Source organism: Gopherus evgoodei, chromosome 8, assembly GCF_007399415.2.
Source record: "Gopherus evgoodei ecotype Sinaloan lineage chromosome 8, rGopEvg1_v1.p, whole genome shotgun sequence".
Taxonomy (NCBI): Eukaryota; Metazoa; Chordata; order Testudines; family Testudinidae; genus Gopherus; species Gopherus evgoodei.
In genome coordinates, this window is record NC_044329.1 from 67,151,666 (window position 1) to 67,169,399 (window position 17,734).

A 17,734-nucleotide genomic window follows, 5' to 3' on the forward strand; every position below is an offset into this window, starting at 1 on the left:
AGTGCTTGCACCTGTCCATTCCACTTTGGTTGTGTGTGCACTAGTTCATCGAAGCCAGAGAACATATTCACATAGTGGTACCTGTCGAGGTGGTACATGAAATTTTGCTGCACACTCATGCTTGTAGCTAAGGGTATAAATGGTTGGAGCTGCCCTAACCTTCTCAGTTTCTCCTCGCCACCCATAGATGGACAGTTTGAGCATCTCACACCTTTCCCTTTAGAAATCTTTTTAGCATTCTTTTATTGTAAATGGTTTAGTATAGCTGTAATTTAGATAGTGGTACTCATTTTCAAATATTTTCTTGTTGTTATCTTGCTCTTCTTCTTCAAGTTTTATTTTCAACAGCAGGACATGTCTTAATCCTTGGTATTTAAGTGCTTTTTGACTGTAGCAAATCTATGACAGTCACCGATTCTCATTCCCACTACTTGAAGTGGGAAGAACATATTAGGCATAAATACCCTATTTGTAGGAGGTTTAAAACCAGATCAAAGAAGCTGAAGGCAGTTTTACTTTGAGATGTCCCAGTGGAAGCGGCTTTGTGTCCCCATTTGGAACCCAGCCACTTGGCCATACCGGGATTCAGATTCGACTCTCTAAGCACACTGCCAGACTTTGTGGCCTCCCCATGTCAAAAAGAGCCAGAAAGACGATATCATTCTTTATCATGCAATCAGCAGAAGTCATCCATCAGCTCAGCCTCTTCAACTAGCAAAAGTCATCATAGTCTTCATTGTCGTCTTCTTCAAAGAAGATCACTAGTGAAGTTAGAGCTAAATCAGCGCCTGTGAGGCTCTTTCCCATATTCCCACATTCAATGAATGCAGAGTTGTTGACTCCAACACCTCATGACCAGTCAAGACCTTGAACAGCATAGACATCTGCTGCAATGCATGTTACTGTTTTGGTATCTACAACACCTGAAATTATTCATCAGCCAGTGATATTTTATGCCTGTTGGTGCTGGATTACTATTAGTGCAGAACAATGTCCAGGCTCTGCCTATTCCTCTAAGCATGGTACTGAAATCCTCCATGGCACTGACATATTCAGTGCCATTGGGAACTGAGCCTTTGTAAGTGTTGCCAGAGTCTTGAAGCTCTATTGTCCAGCAGATCCATTTATCAGGAAAGCCCCAGATGCTTCTTCTGGTATTCTCCATCTTATGTTGGTTCAGGTCCCGCAACCCATCTGCTCCACACAGTACCTTGCCAGCTTGGCATTCCAATTCTGGCTTTTTTTCAGACTAGAACTGGGATCCTAAATATTGAAATCTCATTACAGGAGATCTTAAGTATCTCCTTATTCCTCATTGTGTAAGTCAAGGCCCTGGTACCATAACTTTTACAGGAACAGACTGAGACATAGCTTCCTTTGGAGTTGAGCATGGTACTGCATGAAGTACAGCAGTGGACTTTCTGGAATCTGAGGAGTTTCTCTAGACTCCAGGTCATCTTCTCATAGTCAGCATTCTGCTAGGGCTCAATCGAAGTGCCATTCTCTAACTGTTACCATTCTGTGTATCAGCACTGGTACCCAGCAGCTGAAGGAGATTATCCCTCCAGTTTCTGACCCTCCTGTTATAGATGTTCAGCAGACAGTAGAGCAGATTGACACTATTCCTTTCACTTAACACTTCTTCATTATTTACAGATGAGGCTCCTGTTTTGGAATAATCTTTCCCTGACCTAGACAATTATATAATGTTCCAGGAATTTATAATCACCTCTTTAGGAATACAAACTGACTTAGTTCAGGATAATCCACACAAACTGGTGGTGGTTCTTTGAATAGTGTCCCTATAGGTGCTCCACTGTAGGTGCATCTGTGCCCCTGCACCTGTAATGGGAGATTGTTGGTAGCAGTGCCTCTTGAGCCCACACATAAGCTCTTCCTCCCCCATAGTCTGCCTCAAGGCTATCTAGCACTGTAGGAGTGGACCTCCCTCTGTTCCTTCTCAACCTCCTTTGTCCTTGAATGAAGCAAGCAGTTGTCCCTTCCTTATCTGTGTCATTAGCATAAGCAGTAGTTTATTTTTTTTCTTTTGTTCTCCTTAATAGTTAGTGTTTCCTTTTTACCCTATTAGGATAAAAAAAGAGAGAGAATTTGTTTGTTTCCTGCCCCGTCTGGGGTGATTCTCCCCTCCCACAGAGTGTTTAGAAGACACTTTAATAAATCACTTTTAAAAAAAAAGAGAGGAAGAGAAGAAGAGTATCCTCTGCTAGGGAGAGTCCCATGTCCCTCATAAGTGATCCCCTACAACCAGCTAAAGCTGTGGTATTGCAGGAAATGAGAACTGAAGTTAAAACTCCTCCTTATGGAGAAGACACTTCAGTTTCCAGGGGACTCCGATGCCAACCCTAGATCATCCCTGTAGCCTTTAACTTCAAAGGGGATAGAGTCATGGAAAAAACAAGCAGACTTCCCCTGTAAAGGATCTTAAAAAGGGTTCTGAGTGGTTGACCAGCCAGAGGGATTCCCCAGTGCAACCACCTTGATCCCCACAGCACCGGTAGCTCGAAAGCATGGTACCTAGAAGGGGTCCTCCACTAAAAACTCCCAACTAGGGAGTGCTCTACACCCTCTCAATCATTGGTACTGACAACGTACCTCTGACAATCCTCTTCGGAACCAAGTGAGCCCACGGTATCACATGAGCTCTGGTACCCTAGAGACCTGACAATTGGAGGAGAACAGCAATCCCCATTACTTGATACTAGGGCCCTGGTATCAGCACATCCCAATGCCTGGAATCACTCTCCGCACCAGGCCATGTATCACCAATACTCCAGTCAGCACCACTCTTACCCAGTGATGAGTCTGGCAGTGAAGAGGAGAAGGTCTTTTCCCTGACCCTTCATTGTGGCCTGCTGTCACAATACAAGGGGACTTCTCAGCTCCATCGAGCTGATCCACAATTGTAGTACATGGCCCCTGGGGCAACCCCACTGCCCATGCCCTTCCTCCTCCTCAAGGCTATATTGGGATCTTTAGGTGATCTAGACATCCCACACATCACAGCTGCCCAGTGTCTCTCACAATCTCCTACAGCCTGGTTGTCCAGAGCTCCTGAGCCAGGGGAAGAGGAAGCTTTTGCAAAGGAGGAAGAAGGGTTCAAAGGGGAAGCTACTCCTCCAGCAAAATTCTCCCCATCTCCACCAGGTGAGGGTGTAATGACCCCTCCCCCACATCAGTAGTTGATGATCCAAAAAACTTTCTGGATCATACCAAGAGGATGGCAGATGAGATGCACATTCCCCTACAGGAAGTGGCAGATACATATCACAAGCTGGTGCATATTCTGCACACCTTCTCCTCATCCAGAATTTCCCTTTCAATTAATGAGCCAATTCTAGATCCTGCCAAAGTTATCTGACAGACACCAGCCTCCATCTCAATAATCAGCATGAGAGCTGACAAAAAATACTACAGCCCTCCCAAAGAGTCATACTGCCTGTTTCAACATCTGCAACCCAACTCCATCTAATGGATGCAGTTAAAGCACAAGGCATGCAACACCATGTCAAGTCAACCCCATCCGATCGGGATTGGAAGGATCACGTATTTCTCAGTGACATTACAGTTTAGAGTCAAGATTTACCAAGCTGTAGTGGCCAAATACGATTTTATTAATTATGGGAAACTCACTGCATTTCTGGAACATTTACCCGAGATGCAAAAGGAGCACTTTCAGGCCATTGTCAGAGAGAGTCGGTTAATAGCCAGAATGGTGCTACAGATGGCAATGGACATAGCCGATATAGTAACTTGCTTGGTCTCCATGACAGTGGTAATGATGCAGGCTTCTTAGCTACAATTTTCTGGGTTGCCCAAAGAAGATCTCCAGTTTGAAGGGCCCAAGCTCTTCGCAGAGAAGACAGATTCTTCTCTCCACACCTTGAAGGATTCCAGGCCATATTACACTGCCTGGAAATCTACGCTGCAGAACAGAAGATGTAGCTCTCAGCCACAGCACAGGTCATAACCTCCTCAAAACCAACCATCTCAGCACAGTTACAAGCTGCAGCATAAGAGGACCAGAGCTCAGAAACGGAATCAGTCAGCCCCTCAATCTGCAACCTCTCACTCTGCCTCTTCTAAGTACTTTAGATGGGTTAGTCAAGGGCCTGAACAATTACACCTTGCAACGTCAGCAGCCATCTACACATCTATTACACCCCTTCACCTGACCCTCTTTCACAGCTGTTGGGAGAATATAACCTCTGACAGATGGGTCCTGGAGATTATTTTGAAGAGTTACACCATTCAATTCACATCCCTCCCGCAACCTTCCTTCTCAATCCTACTTTAGGGACCCATCAGGAAGTAGATAATTTGTTATGCCTAGAGCCCATAGAACCAGTCCTGCCACAACTCAGGGGCAAGGGGTTTTACTCCCATTATTTCCTGATCCCCAAGGTGAAGGGAGTTGGAGGCCTATTCTAGATCTAAGGGCATTAAACAAATATGGGAAGGCATAGAAGTTCAAGGTGGTCATGTTAACAGCCATTATTCCAGCTCTATAGCAAAGAGATTGATTTCTGGCCCTTGACCTACACAATGCCTACTTCCATATCTTGATATAACCATTGTACAGGAGATTCCTATGGTTTACCTTTGGGGAGGACCTTTATCAGTACAGACGGCTCCACTCTGGGTATTCTTCAACGTTCTCTCCATCATTGCGGCACATAAACTCCAGTCACTGTACTGGGATTAAAAAGCGCCAACCTTGATGCAGTACAAGTGAGAGCGTTCCTCCTACTATACAGACTTACCTCCCTTACAAGTCTCATAGAGACAGTTCAGACCAGCTGCAAACATCAGCCAGGAACTGCCTGAAGCTGCTAGGTCATATGGCAGCATGCACCTTTGTCATTCCAAAAGCCCAGATGTTCATGAAGTGTCTTTAGATGCAGCTCACATCTGTCTATTCCTCTAGGGACAAACTAACCCAACTGCTGTCACTGCCCTTCACAGTAAAACACTCTCTGGATTGGTGGAAAGACCCATCCAATATCTGAGCAGGCATTCCATTTGTGCAGCTGCTACTGACACTGAGTCTAACAATGGATGCCTTTCATCTTTCATGGATGTCTCCCTAAGAGGCTGGGGAGCTAACCTATACAACCACAAGGTTCAATGCACAAGTGGCCTTTCACAGAAGTGATCCTGCATATCAATGTTTGGAGCTAAGAGCTGTCAGGAATGCCTGTGCAATTAGTTCATGAGTGTTCACTCAGGTTCTGCAGAATGCAAAATAGGAGGCAGTTACTCACCTTGTGCAGTAATGATGGTTTTTAAGATGTGTGGCCCTACTGGTGCTCCCTTCCTTCTACTTCAGAGTTCTCCATAAGGGGTCTGCATTAGAGAAGGAACTGAGGGGGGTTCACCTGCGCAGTGCTAGATAGTCTCAAGGCAGACCATGAGGGAGGGAGAGTGCATGTGCTGGCTCAATGGACACTGGTACAAAAATCTCTGATTAGAGGCGTAAGTGCGCAGAGACACCTACAGTGGAGCACTCACAGGGACACACATCTTGAATTACCATCATTACGGCACAAGGTGAGTAACTGCCTCCTGTTTTGTATTCTCCACGACCTGAGTGAGCACTCATGAATTAATGCTACATATACTTAGTGAGGATGTGTCTTGCAGTTCCTAATGCTGCACTGCCTGGAATCTTTGGACCTAATGGTCAGCCACAGGTATTCATGCTGTCTGTTTCCTTCTGGAAGTGCTGGCCTCTCTGGAACTGTTGAGGAACATTTGAATACAAACAGTTGTTTGATATTTGGCTGACTCAACCGAAGTAGATTTATCACATCCCTACTGTCCAACTTAATCTTACTAAGAAGCATTACTAAGACTAGAACTGAGAACAGACTTCACCAATTAGTGTAGACCCTATCTGGTGTCTGGACTCTCTGAGTATGCTTCTTGCACACTATCGTTGCTGGAACTCATGCCATAGTATATTGCTAGTAATGTTGGGAGCCATTTTACTAGCTGAACCAAACCATAAGTAGCTGTAGTGAGCTAAATCAGATAAATGTTGCTCTTTGGAGTTTTATGCAGGAGCCAGTTCCACCCTTTCACCAGGGCTCAAGCTAGGAGTCAGGGGGTTGGTGGTACTCTCTTAATCTCTACTCTTTTGGTATACCAAGGTGAGATGTTACTCTCAGGAGATTCTGCAAATGCTTAAAACATGATTGCCTCACAGTGTGGTTTTCATACACGTTTAGGCAGGGCTGGGTTAAGGCACAGGCACAAATAGGAACCTACTCTCTGGCTCTTAGGGTCCTACGTTGACATCAGAATCTTAACCTTCATTAAAACATATTGGTTCTAGTCTGAATGGTTTTGAAAATATTCAACTGAGCATAACTGATTTTGTGAGTCTGCAGCAAGAGCCATTAGAGGTAGGGAAGAATCCTCTTTACCCTACAATTAGAGGTTGGAGTTTGAGGGGGGAGAAAGCGGTGGCTATCTCCCAAATGCCATCCATTGTCTGTCGACTGTAGAGTTCTGTGATGCTTTTTCAATTATTTTACCTGCTTTCTTCACAAGTGAAATAGTTGGGCATCTGAGTCCACCCCATTTAGATTCACAAGGTATTCACCCCAGTTAGAAATATTGTTCCAAGCTAAATGCAGAACAAGGCAGACATCTCAGCATCGGTTACACTAATTCAGTTATTTTTATAGTTTTCCTCATGATCTTTACTTTAGTTTTCCACATGAAAGCTCAGAGTGTGAAGCATATAAAATAACTCCTCTCTCCCCCCCCAAAAGTACTGTGTCTATGACACAACCCAATTTGAGCCCTGCTTCCCATCAATTGTTTTCTGCCAGCTGGCCAAGTAATACAGTGCATTTAACTAAATGGCAATATTCCCCCCATCCAGTTGCTGGAATTGCTGTCTGTACCTCCTTCCCATTATTGCAACCAGATTGAAACAGGAACTAAACAGCTAAAGGTTGCAACTCCAAAAGAAAGACTCTTCCTACCTATGCAAATAGTTGTGCTGTACCCTTAGCTGCTTGTCCTTTCAAGGAAGGTGCAGCATATGCTTATAAACCTCTCCACAAAGTTGCATTGGCCCAGTTCTGCCCAGATTGGACTGCCTAGCTTTTGGAGAGTTGCCAATTTTGTGAAGCCCTACCACTCAATGCAGCCACACCTCCAGGGCCTTCACTGGTTCTAATGCCAATATCTCTTGGGAAAGAAGGTGGTCTGTCAAGCAGGTAGGTCATTCACTGATCCTTGTACTGTAAATATGTATACAGTATCTCATTATAGTAACTAGCAGTGCCACTGACACAGAACAGTCAAAAGAGGAGATTTTGATGCTCCAAGGGAGAAATCCAGCTCCCTGCTGCTCTTTTTACAATGATTCTTTCTTTAAGTAGAGCTGACACTGGCCACTAACATTGCAAAGTCTCCTCATGGATTTGAGAACCGTTAGTTGGCCACATGTTGGGGCTGTGTTGTCAGAGACCAGAATGAAAACTGGAAAGACACTCCTTTCCTCTGGTTAGTCACCTGAGAGCTACAGATTTGGAGTCCTGAAGGCCCTACCACCTTTGCATGAAAGGGAAACAGAAGAAGTTATTGCAGAAGCTTACATGGCTTTGCCCTTGTTATTTCTGAGGGAGAACTTGCCACAGTCTAGTTGGCATAGTCACCTCAGCCCCAGAGCATAAACTCTGAGTGGGTTAGGGAGGAAGAGCACAATATAATGTGTAGAGAGCTTGTCAGAAAGTTTCCAACAGAATGAAGATTGATTTGTCAAGCATGAATTGTTTTCCAGAAACTTGATGATTTTGTTTGACTTTCATCTTAACACATCCATGAATCTTAACCCAAAACAATTCACTATTGGATAGCCTTTTTGTCACCCCCCTACAATTTAAAGTTTCTGTTAAACAGGACTGGTTAATTCCTAGAGGATTTGAAAAGAATTTGTACACAACTAATGCAATACGGTAAGTGCTAACCTGATGTCCTTCATGGGAATGTGTCAGTGATTGTGTTTTCATATTTCTTTTCAGATATGAGATGTGGACCTGCACCAGACATTTCTCATGGTAGGAGTGTAGGTGGTAAGCAGCAAAGGTATTTCCCCGGTGATAGAGTGCGTTATCGATGTACACAAGGTCTGAGCCTTATTGGGTCTCCGACGGTAAGCTGTAAACAAGGAAAGTGGTCCCAACCACCAGAATGCAGAGGTATTTTACTTTTCTATTTCTAAAATAGCCCACTAGTGATGATAATGTTAGAATCAAAAAACTTCACTCTCATTCAGAAGAGTTTGCTTCCCTGTGTCTCTTCTTTTAATGTACAACTTTATGCTCACTTGAAAGCCAGAAGGCAAATCTATTTCTAGTCTGTGATGTTCTTGGCAATGGTCATGTGGAACATTAATGAGAAAATTCTCACATTGGACCAGACCCTAAGCTCCTTATTCCAGTAAACCCTCAGTGGATTTCAATGGGAGTTTGGCCTGAGTAACTTCTGAGTAAAGGTTGAGGGCCAAATTTTGCCACCACTGCTCATGTTGAGTAGTTAACATTGACTTCAGTGTACCTAGTGTAGCCCACACACCTCCCGGGTGTGGTGCTCTGTCCCCTCTAGTAGCACGGAGGCGACTTAGAGATTAATGAATCTGCTACAGTGTTAGCTAAGGGCCATATGGCTTTTAGGTCATGTCGTAGAGGCTTGTGCATTTAGCTACAGAGGTCTCAGGTTCGATCCTGCCCCCTGATGACTGGGGTCTGTTGACGTTTCACTAGTCTGATGTTAGGATTTCAGGATTTGACCCACAATGTAATGTGAATAAGGTTGCATGATGGTACTCTTTTTAGGGCCACAGTATCACTGCCACTTCCAGATGAGCTGGACAGTACACAAGAGACAATTAATGAAATGCTCACTCCATTGAAGTCAGTGGAAGAAACTTTGTTTGACTTCAATAGGACCAGGATAACGCCACATATTGTTAAGCTTCCAGAAAAAAGTGATGTCACTCTACTGGTTCCTATTTTTTGGTTTTTGACATACCAGGATTGGTGTCTGGGTGAATATGAATATTTATATTAAAAATAAATCTGCAGAGTAACAGCACCTTTTTCTGAAAGCCAAAATTGTGATTCTAAAAACTAACTAGATAGTAATCTGCAACTAGTGTTTACAATGATTGGTACCTTGACTAAGGCTAAGATTATGTCACGGAGGTCACGGAAGTCATGGAATCCGTGACTTTCAGAAACATCTGTAACATTTTCTGCTTCTGCCCCAGGGCAATGTAATGTAGTAATGGCAGAACAAAAAGTGAAATACATATATGTTAATATGGATTATTTCCAGGGCTGTCAAACAATTACAAAATTAATCACGATTAATTACAAAATAAAAATATCACAATTAATCCCAGTTTTAATAGCAGTCCTCTACATTGGTGGTTGAAGCATGAAGGGGCATATGAATGTTTAGCATTTCTGGTGCACAAATAACTTGCAATGCCAGTTACAACAGTCCCATGTGAATGCCTTTTCTCACTTTCATGTGGCACTGTAAATAAGAAGCTGGAAGCATTATCGCTCATAAATGTAAACAAACGTGTTTGTCTTAGTGATTGTCTGAACAAGAAGTAGGACTGAGTGGACTTTGTTTTGTTTTAGAGTGCAGTTATGTAACAAAAAAACTACATATGTAAATTACACTTTCATGATAAAGAGATTGCACTACAGTACTCATCTGAGGTGAATTGAAAAATACTATTTCTTTTGTTTCTTTTTTTCAGTGCAAATATTTGTAATAAAATAATATAAAGTGAGCACTGTACACTTTGTATTCTATGTTGTAATTGAAATCAATATATCTGAAAATGTTGAAAAAACATCCAAAATATTTATAATTAATTTAAATTAGTATTCTGTTATTGCTTAACAGGGCAACTGAAGCTGTGATTAATCACGATTAATTTTGAATTAATCTGTTTTGAGTTAGTTGTGCGCAGGGTCAGCTTCAGCTTTTTTGCCACCTCAAGCAAAACAAGCAAACCCATGGGGTGGCCAGAGCAGCATAACGGGTGGCGGGGGACTCCCGGTGCTGCAGACGTGCCCTGGGCAGCAGAGGGGCAGGGGAGGGAGCAGGGGAAAGCAGGAGGGCAGTCAGGGCTTCCGCCGCGCTGCCTGCCAGGAGGGCTCCGCACCGCTTCGGTCGGCAGGTAGGGAAGGATGCGGGCTGCTCTGCCAGGCTTGCTACAGACCTGGCAGCAGCTGAGGCAGACGGAGGGCACAGTCCGCTCCCAGCAGGGCACTTCTCTCCTCTGCGCCACTGCCCTAGAGGGTAGCTGGAGCGGCGAAGCAATTAAAAAAAAAAAGGCTTTGAGGGAATGCTGCCCCTTGGAATCTGCCACCCCAAGCACGAGCTTGCTCAGCTGGTGCCTGGAGCTGATCCTGGTTGTACGAGTTAACTGTGATTAATTGACAGACATAATTATTTCATTTTACAAAAAAATATTGTTTTTATGCAGCTAGTACATTTCTAAATAAAGCCTTAAGCTCAGAGGAATAAAGGAGAAATGTTCATATAAAATCAGAGTTTTAGCTGAAAATATTCTTGTGCATTTACTGTATTTTTAAACAGTCATTACATAATTATACAAAGTCTTAATGATAGAGGCATAAAGGAGAAGTATTAATACATAGAATGCTGTACTTTTAGTAGAATATATGCTTTTCATGCAGCTAGTGCATTTCTAAATAGTCATTAAATAATTTAATCATTCATCAATAATTCTTTGTGGAATTGTTTCATCAACTTTATTTAAAATTGTACTAACTGCATATTTTCCCCCTAAAAATAATCCTCTGTATATTCTCCTATAGAAATGTACTATTAGAATATTTTCCTCTTAAAAATGAGGAAAATATTCACCTATGTCTTAACACTTCTTTATTCGGCCATTACTAAGATTTCTGTAAACTATTAATGTAGTAACTGTCATTTTTCTCTAAAGATGCATATTAGCCTCTCTTTATTTTTCTGTTAAAACTTTGTACACTTGTTTACTAGACTTTATTTAGAATTTCACTAAATATATAAAATGTTTTCTTGCTAAAAGGAGGAAAGGGCAAGAAACATATTTCTTTCATTCTAATGCATGTAATAAGAATACATTAAATAGAAGGGCAAAACTTTTTTTCAAAATGGCCACCAGTGCCAGAAATTCACATTTCTAAAAATGAGATCTAGGGATGAGACATAAGGCAAAAGAAGTGGGTCATCAAGTAAAAAGGTCTCAGGCAAACCTCTCAAATCATATGATCAGTACAAGTAAAGCTTTTGTACTACTCGTGTTAATTTGTAACCTTTGTGTTTTCAAAAATTTACCTTGTTTGCCTTAATCCCACATCCCTTTCTATGAGAAAAGAAGCAGAGAGAGGAAATGGGAGCTAGCATTTGAAAGTAAATTTCAGTTTATGAGTTTGGCTTCTCTATTAATTATTTTTAAAATCCACCTCACTGAGGGACCTTTCCAAAGGGCAAAGCTTAGCTACATTTATGAGTTCATCAGTTATAGGGACATCAAGAGACTCTGTCCTCAGATACATTCTTTTCTTTCTCCCCTCATTTTTTTACTATTCAAGCCCATTTATCTCTCTAGTGTCACTCTGAGTTTCATATTCCACTCCTTTGGCCTGTATTATCCCAGCTTCTATTTAGTCAGTGTCCTGTTCTCATTATTGTATCCTCAGTCTTGCTCTTCTCTCAATATTCAGATGCCACGGTAATGTCATAATTTACAATAGTCTGAGACAAGTGCTGAGTGCATCAAATGCCGTACATGGTAATATGGTCATGGAGAGAATAGGTACTATACATGGATGTACTTCTCATGACAAAAAGCAGGTTGATTGGTCCACATGAGCCTGAGGAGGGGAGTGGTTAAGGCAGAATGGTGGGATTAGTAGGGCAGAGATGACTAACCCAAAAGATCTCAAACTAACCTACATTTTCTGCCATCAGTTCCGTAGTGTTAGTTGTTAATAAACAAATATCATGCTACTTCAACTATAAAGATAAAACTTTTAGTCTTTTGTGTGCAATTCCAATATCAGGCTGATTCTTTTTTGCTTTTCCCTTGGGATTTTTCCTGCTCTGTCAGAGTATATTGATAGCGCTATTGTGTAATGTTTGTGATCTTACAACCTTTATTGTAAATAATCGCTGATGCAAATATTCTCTATTTCTATACTTACTTTTAGAGGCTGCTGGAAAGTGTGGACCCCCACCTATTATTGATAATGGAGACACCATTGAGTTTGTACAGCAAGTATATGAATCAGGTTTAGCTGTGCAATACAAATGCAAAAGTTTACATGTAATGAGGGGATCTCAATTTGTTCGCTGCGAGTCTGGCCAATGGACAGACCCACCAGTTTGCTTAGGTAGGTACAAAAATATATTATATAAAAAAGAACTGTGGTGAGTATGTATTTTTCAAATTATGAGCCCAATTCTGATGTCACTTGTACTGGTATAACACCACATTAATTCCATCAGTCTGAATGGAGTTACTCCTGATTTAGACAGGAATATGTTAGGGGAAGATTCTCCTTTTTTTTTTTTTTTTAAAGATCAGGAAATGGCAAACAGCCATGCCATTATAAATATTTAGAATGTATCCCCACAATAATCTCAGTTAAAACCTGTAAAAACCCACTGCAATAAAACCAATGTTTACTGTAAATGAAAAGATGTATTCAAATATATTTTTAGTTGAAAAGCTTTCAGTTAGAGTTGATGCTATGAACTACATTTCAGTAACTTATAGAATGGCATGAGGAATATTGGTCATTGCTCTTTAGAGCTAGGAGTAGACATGATGCTGGCATGAGCAGCAGCGGATTCCGCTTTTGCTCAGGGGGAGCTTTAATGGCATAAAGCTAATGCGGTCTGGTCCACTCCAGTGTCTTTCTAACCTCCACATGCTCAAAGTGAAATGAGAAAATGGCTGCTTTGTCCTGTACTTGACTTCACATCTTGTGAATAACCTGACATGTCCTCGATCTCCCCTGCCTTGTCACCTGAAAAAGGGGTGGGGGATGACAATGGGGAGCTTGATTTGCTAGCTTTATACGAGCAAAGAGCATCCTTCCGCATGGAGAGTATTCTGTTGGCCAGATATGGTTAGGTTCTGGCCCATTTGCATCAACTGAGTGTCACAAAGGAGCCACAATGTAAAATGGAATCAAATCCTCTCTGTTCATCTACCTCAATCTCCTCTGAGTCCCTTCCCACAATATCATACAGTTTGGTGTGAAAGGGTCCTCTAGAGCTCCTTTTTGTTCTCTCAGCTGTTCCTCCTCTCCTTTACTTTTCAAATCTTGTCTGAAAATATTTCCCTGTTTTATCTAACTATGTAAAGCATTCGGGGACAGGGTCAGTGTCAATATAGTTAATCAAATTTCCAATAATAGATCCACATGTACATAATGACATTACATTTTTCTTTTTCCAGAGCCATGTACAGCATCCCCAGAGGACATGGAGAAAAACAATATTGAGCTGAAATGGAGGGAGGCCACTAAATTGTATTCAGAAAGTGGAGATTTTATTGAATTTGACTGTAAACAGGGATATGAGAGGGATCCAATATCTTCTGCACTTAGAGTACAGTGTATGGAGGGAAAATTAGCATATCCTAAATGTAAGGAAAAAGGTAAGTAATCTCTATTTACACTACAGTACTGGTGAAACATCTGACTAAAAGATTTCTTAATTTTTACTGAGGAATTCTAGGGTTTAAAAATACAAAAATGCATGGCCAAGTGGCACTGTTGTGATGGGTACCATACAAACTCATGAGAAAGCATGGATCCTAACCCAGACTTCTTGCAAATTGAGGTAAAGAGATGCAGCTCACAAGCAAGGTGACCACACTGTTACTTGAGGGACAATCACCTCTGACATCTGGGCTTCTGTGGGTTACAGACAAGATAGAAACATTTTGCAAAGTGTCTTGTCTTACCTAACTTCTCTGGCTGGCCCAGTTCCTCATCCAGACAGCTGACTTCTATTGTGGTCTTCAGTCCTTTGATATCCCTCTGAAGCTGATTTTTGGCTCCTAAATCCTTGCTTCAGCAAGCACTGTTAACAGGTTACGTGTTAGGCAAAGCTCCACTAGTCTCCTCTACTTCCTGGGAAACCATCTGATCCATGGGACTCAGTTTACTTGTCACCTCATTTATCTGCCTTGCCATTCCAGGGTGGGAGTATTGCAGCTGGGCTTCTCAGTCTGCCCAGATACTTAGTAGCTGCTGCCTGAAGAAAGGTTTAGGCCATGTCTATACTTACAAGCTGACAGCAGCACAGTTGTACCAATACCGCTCTGTGCTGTCACAGTGCTCATCTAGCCTGCTTTGGAGGACAGGGTCAAAATTCAAAGTGATCTGGACAAATTGGAGAAATGGTCTGAGGTAAACCGGATGAAGTTCAATAAAGACAAATGCAAAGTGCTCCACTTAGGAAGGAACAATCAGTTTCACACATACAGAATGGGAAGAGACTGTCTAGGAAGGAGTATGGCAGAAAGAGATCTAGGGGTCACAGTGGACCACAAGCTAAATATGAGTCAACAGTATGATACCGTTGCAAAAAAAGCAAACGTGATTCTGGGATGCATTAACAGGTGTGTTGTAAACAAGACACAAGAAGTCATTCTTCTGCACTACTCTGCATTGGTTAGGCCTCAACTGGAGTATTGTGTCCAGTTCTGGGCACCGCATTTCAAGAAAGACGTGGAGCAATTGGAAAGGGTCCAGAGAAGAGCAACAAGAATGATTAAAGGTCTTGAGAACATGACCTATGAAGGAAGGCTGAAAGAATTGGATTTATTTAGTTTAGAAAAGAGAAGACTGAGAGGGGACATGATAGCAGTTTTCAGGTATCTAAAAGGGTGTCATCAGGAGGAGGGAGAAAATTTGTTCACCTTAGCCTCTAAGGATAGAACAAGAAGCAATGGGCTTAAACTGCAGCAAGGGAGATTTAGGTTGGACATTAGGAAAAAGTTCCTAACTGTCAGGGTAGTTAAACACTAGAATAAATTGTCTAGGGAGGTTGTGGAATCTCCATCTCTGGAGATATTTAAGGGTAGGTTAGATAAATGTCTATCAGGGATGGTCTAGACAGTATTTGGTCCTGCCATGAGGGCAGGGGACTGGACTCGATGACCTCTTGAGGTCCCTTCCAGTCCTAGAGTCTATGAATCTATGAAAAAAATTATGCCAATGGGAGAGAGCTTTCCTGTCGACATAGTCAAACCAACTCAGTGAGATCTCTCATTGACATCGCTCTGTGCATGTGCGTGCTTATGATGGCAAAAGTTATGTTGCTTGAGGGGTATTTTTTCACATCCCTGAGCAACAAAATTTTACCAACATAACTATTAGTTTAGACATGGCCTTGGACTGCATGTCATCTCTCAGTCCTTTCTGGTAAACCTCCCACTGTCACTTCAATACCTTTTGCAAGGTCTCCAGGTCATATTTTAGCTGCCGTTTTAATTCCTTTTGGTCATCTTTGACTTTGCGCTTTTTAGCCTAAGCCTTTAGCCAATATTCAGGGTCTTTCACCATTTTTAAGTTGAGAGGAAAAAATTGGTGTAGTATGAAATATTTCCATGACACAGCCCTTATTATTTACAAAGAATGGACACAAAGTTCCGTTTCTCTGAGCAGTTGGCTCAGACAACAGGAGGCAGTTTCCTTGCTCACAATTCCAAGCCTACCTTTACATTCACCAGTCTGACCAAAAAGATCTTTTCTGTCAGGGTCATGCTACCAATACGTCTATTGCTGTCTCTCCATAGCTTTCTGGCATGCTCACACATTCATACGTGCATGCACACACTCTCCATCCCTCCCTCATTTAATCCCCAGCCCTCCCATTGTCAATCCCTAGAGAAACCACTCAACCAGAATTGCTCTAGCCTTTGCCCACGCCTTGCATATGGTCTAGTCCATGGGCAGTAGTTTCCATTGTGTCAGCTATCACTAGACAAAGGGGCATGTAACTGCTTCCTCATTTAGCCTGAATGAAAGATAAGTATCATACCCATCAGTTTCACTGAGGCCTGTGACTGCCCATCGATCAGACCTACTTATGGCAAGCTACTCTATCTCCAGTGCAACAATGCTGTCACATTTATGGATGAAAAAATATATTTTGTCTTACATCATTCTAGTTCTCCTGTCTTCTGATAAAGAATACTCATAATTGCAGATCTTCCAATATTAGGATGACTATATCATTGTGGCAATTCCCACATCACCTTTTGTAAACTGATGTGAGAAATGACACCTCCCTTATAGCATTATGGGAACAGAAGCAAATAATTCATGCATACATATGAAGAAGGCTGGCTGGAACCAGCTGATAAAAAGTCATGGACCTAAACAGGTTCAAGATCCCTGTTCCAAAAACTCCATCACCTTCAAATGCTAATAACTACACCATGGATACTGATAAAATACAGTAATATGTATTCAATCAATGTATGGTTTTCTGTGCTACTTCAAAATAAGTAATCATTTTTAATATAAGAAGTAGTTGAACCGCTGCAATTTCAAGTAACTGCAATAATATTTGATGGAGTTTGTTCCCATTTACTTTCCAAAAAAGGTTAAAACAATCCAGTATAAGTTTTATGCCATTTTGTTGAAATCAATAGTCTGTTCCTGTGCAGTCCATAGGGAAGTTGCATATAATATTTGTTTTAAAAAATTGACATGTACTAAACTGATTTTCTAGTGTTTGTTCTCTCTCTGACAGGTACTTCAGGATGAAAAAAAGAAGCATCAATCAGATAATTTTAACTGAGATCTGAGGCTCAGAATCCACTGACTAGTTATTTGTAATTTTCACACATTATGTCCTTTGTCACTATTTTAGCTTAAATTGATTACATGTTTCAGTTCAGTCACGTTTTTTATCATTGGTCACAACGGTTTAAAATATATAGTCATAAAATAGTAACAACAGATCGGCAAATAAGTTCACACTCAGATCAAACTACAACTTTTTATATTTAGAAAAGGAAATTTTAAGGGAAATCATACACATCTGCGCATCTTGAATTACACACTTCCTGCTCACTGAAAAAGAAAGCAGTAGTATTTCCCTCCAGCCCAAATCAGGAACTCAAGGAAGTCTCATTAGAAACATTAATCTTGAGAGATTTTTAAGCCCAATCACCACACCAAAATGTTTGGGATATGCATGGAGGTTTTTTTGAGTTCTGCCCATCACTATTAGCTGCTGGTGATCATTCTTCCAAATATTTTAGTCCATGTAACCAAAAAATGATCCTGTCATCTAGCACAGTTGTACAGAAAACATTGACTTCTCTGCTTAAATTTAAACTCTTAGTGTCTTAATTATGTCTTCTTTTTAAAATTAAAGATTTGTATGTTTCATTTACCACTATTCTTAAAAGGTCTCTTATTTGGACTTTTTCGGGTTTTTTATTAACAGCATTATCTGTAGTAAAGCAAGAAGGAATCTTAGGATTTGTAGAAAAATGGAGACAAAGATGAAAGCCTGCGGCTAATTTGAATATCAACATGATACATGCATTTGACAGTGTGTGAATAAATTGTCTATTCCTATTTTCCACTGTATGCAATAAACTGGAAATTAGACTAGTGTTGTGATAAAGATG

The 17,734-nt window shown here is 41.4% G+C and overlaps 1 protein-coding gene across 2 annotated transcripts in view; it reads left to right on the forward strand.

Annotated features, from left to right (window-relative positions):
* The window catches only part of CFH (complement factor H), a 99,476-nt gene extending 81,982 nt beyond the window's left edge, over positions 1–17,494 (forward strand). For both annotated transcript variants that reach the window (XM_030573248.1, XM_030573249.1), the window contains 4 exons: positions 8,058–8,234; positions 12,279–12,461; positions 13,535–13,735; positions 16,846–17,494. In XM_030573248.1, coding sequence (XP_030429108.1) covers positions 8,058–8,234; positions 12,279–12,461; positions 13,535–13,735; positions 16,846–16,859 — 575 coding nt within the window. In that variant the 3' untranslated portion in view covers positions 16,860–17,494. The remainder of the gene's footprint in view (positions 1–8,057; positions 8,235–12,278; positions 12,462–13,534; positions 13,736–16,845) is intronic.
* Positions 17,495–17,734: the final 240 nt, after the last annotated feature.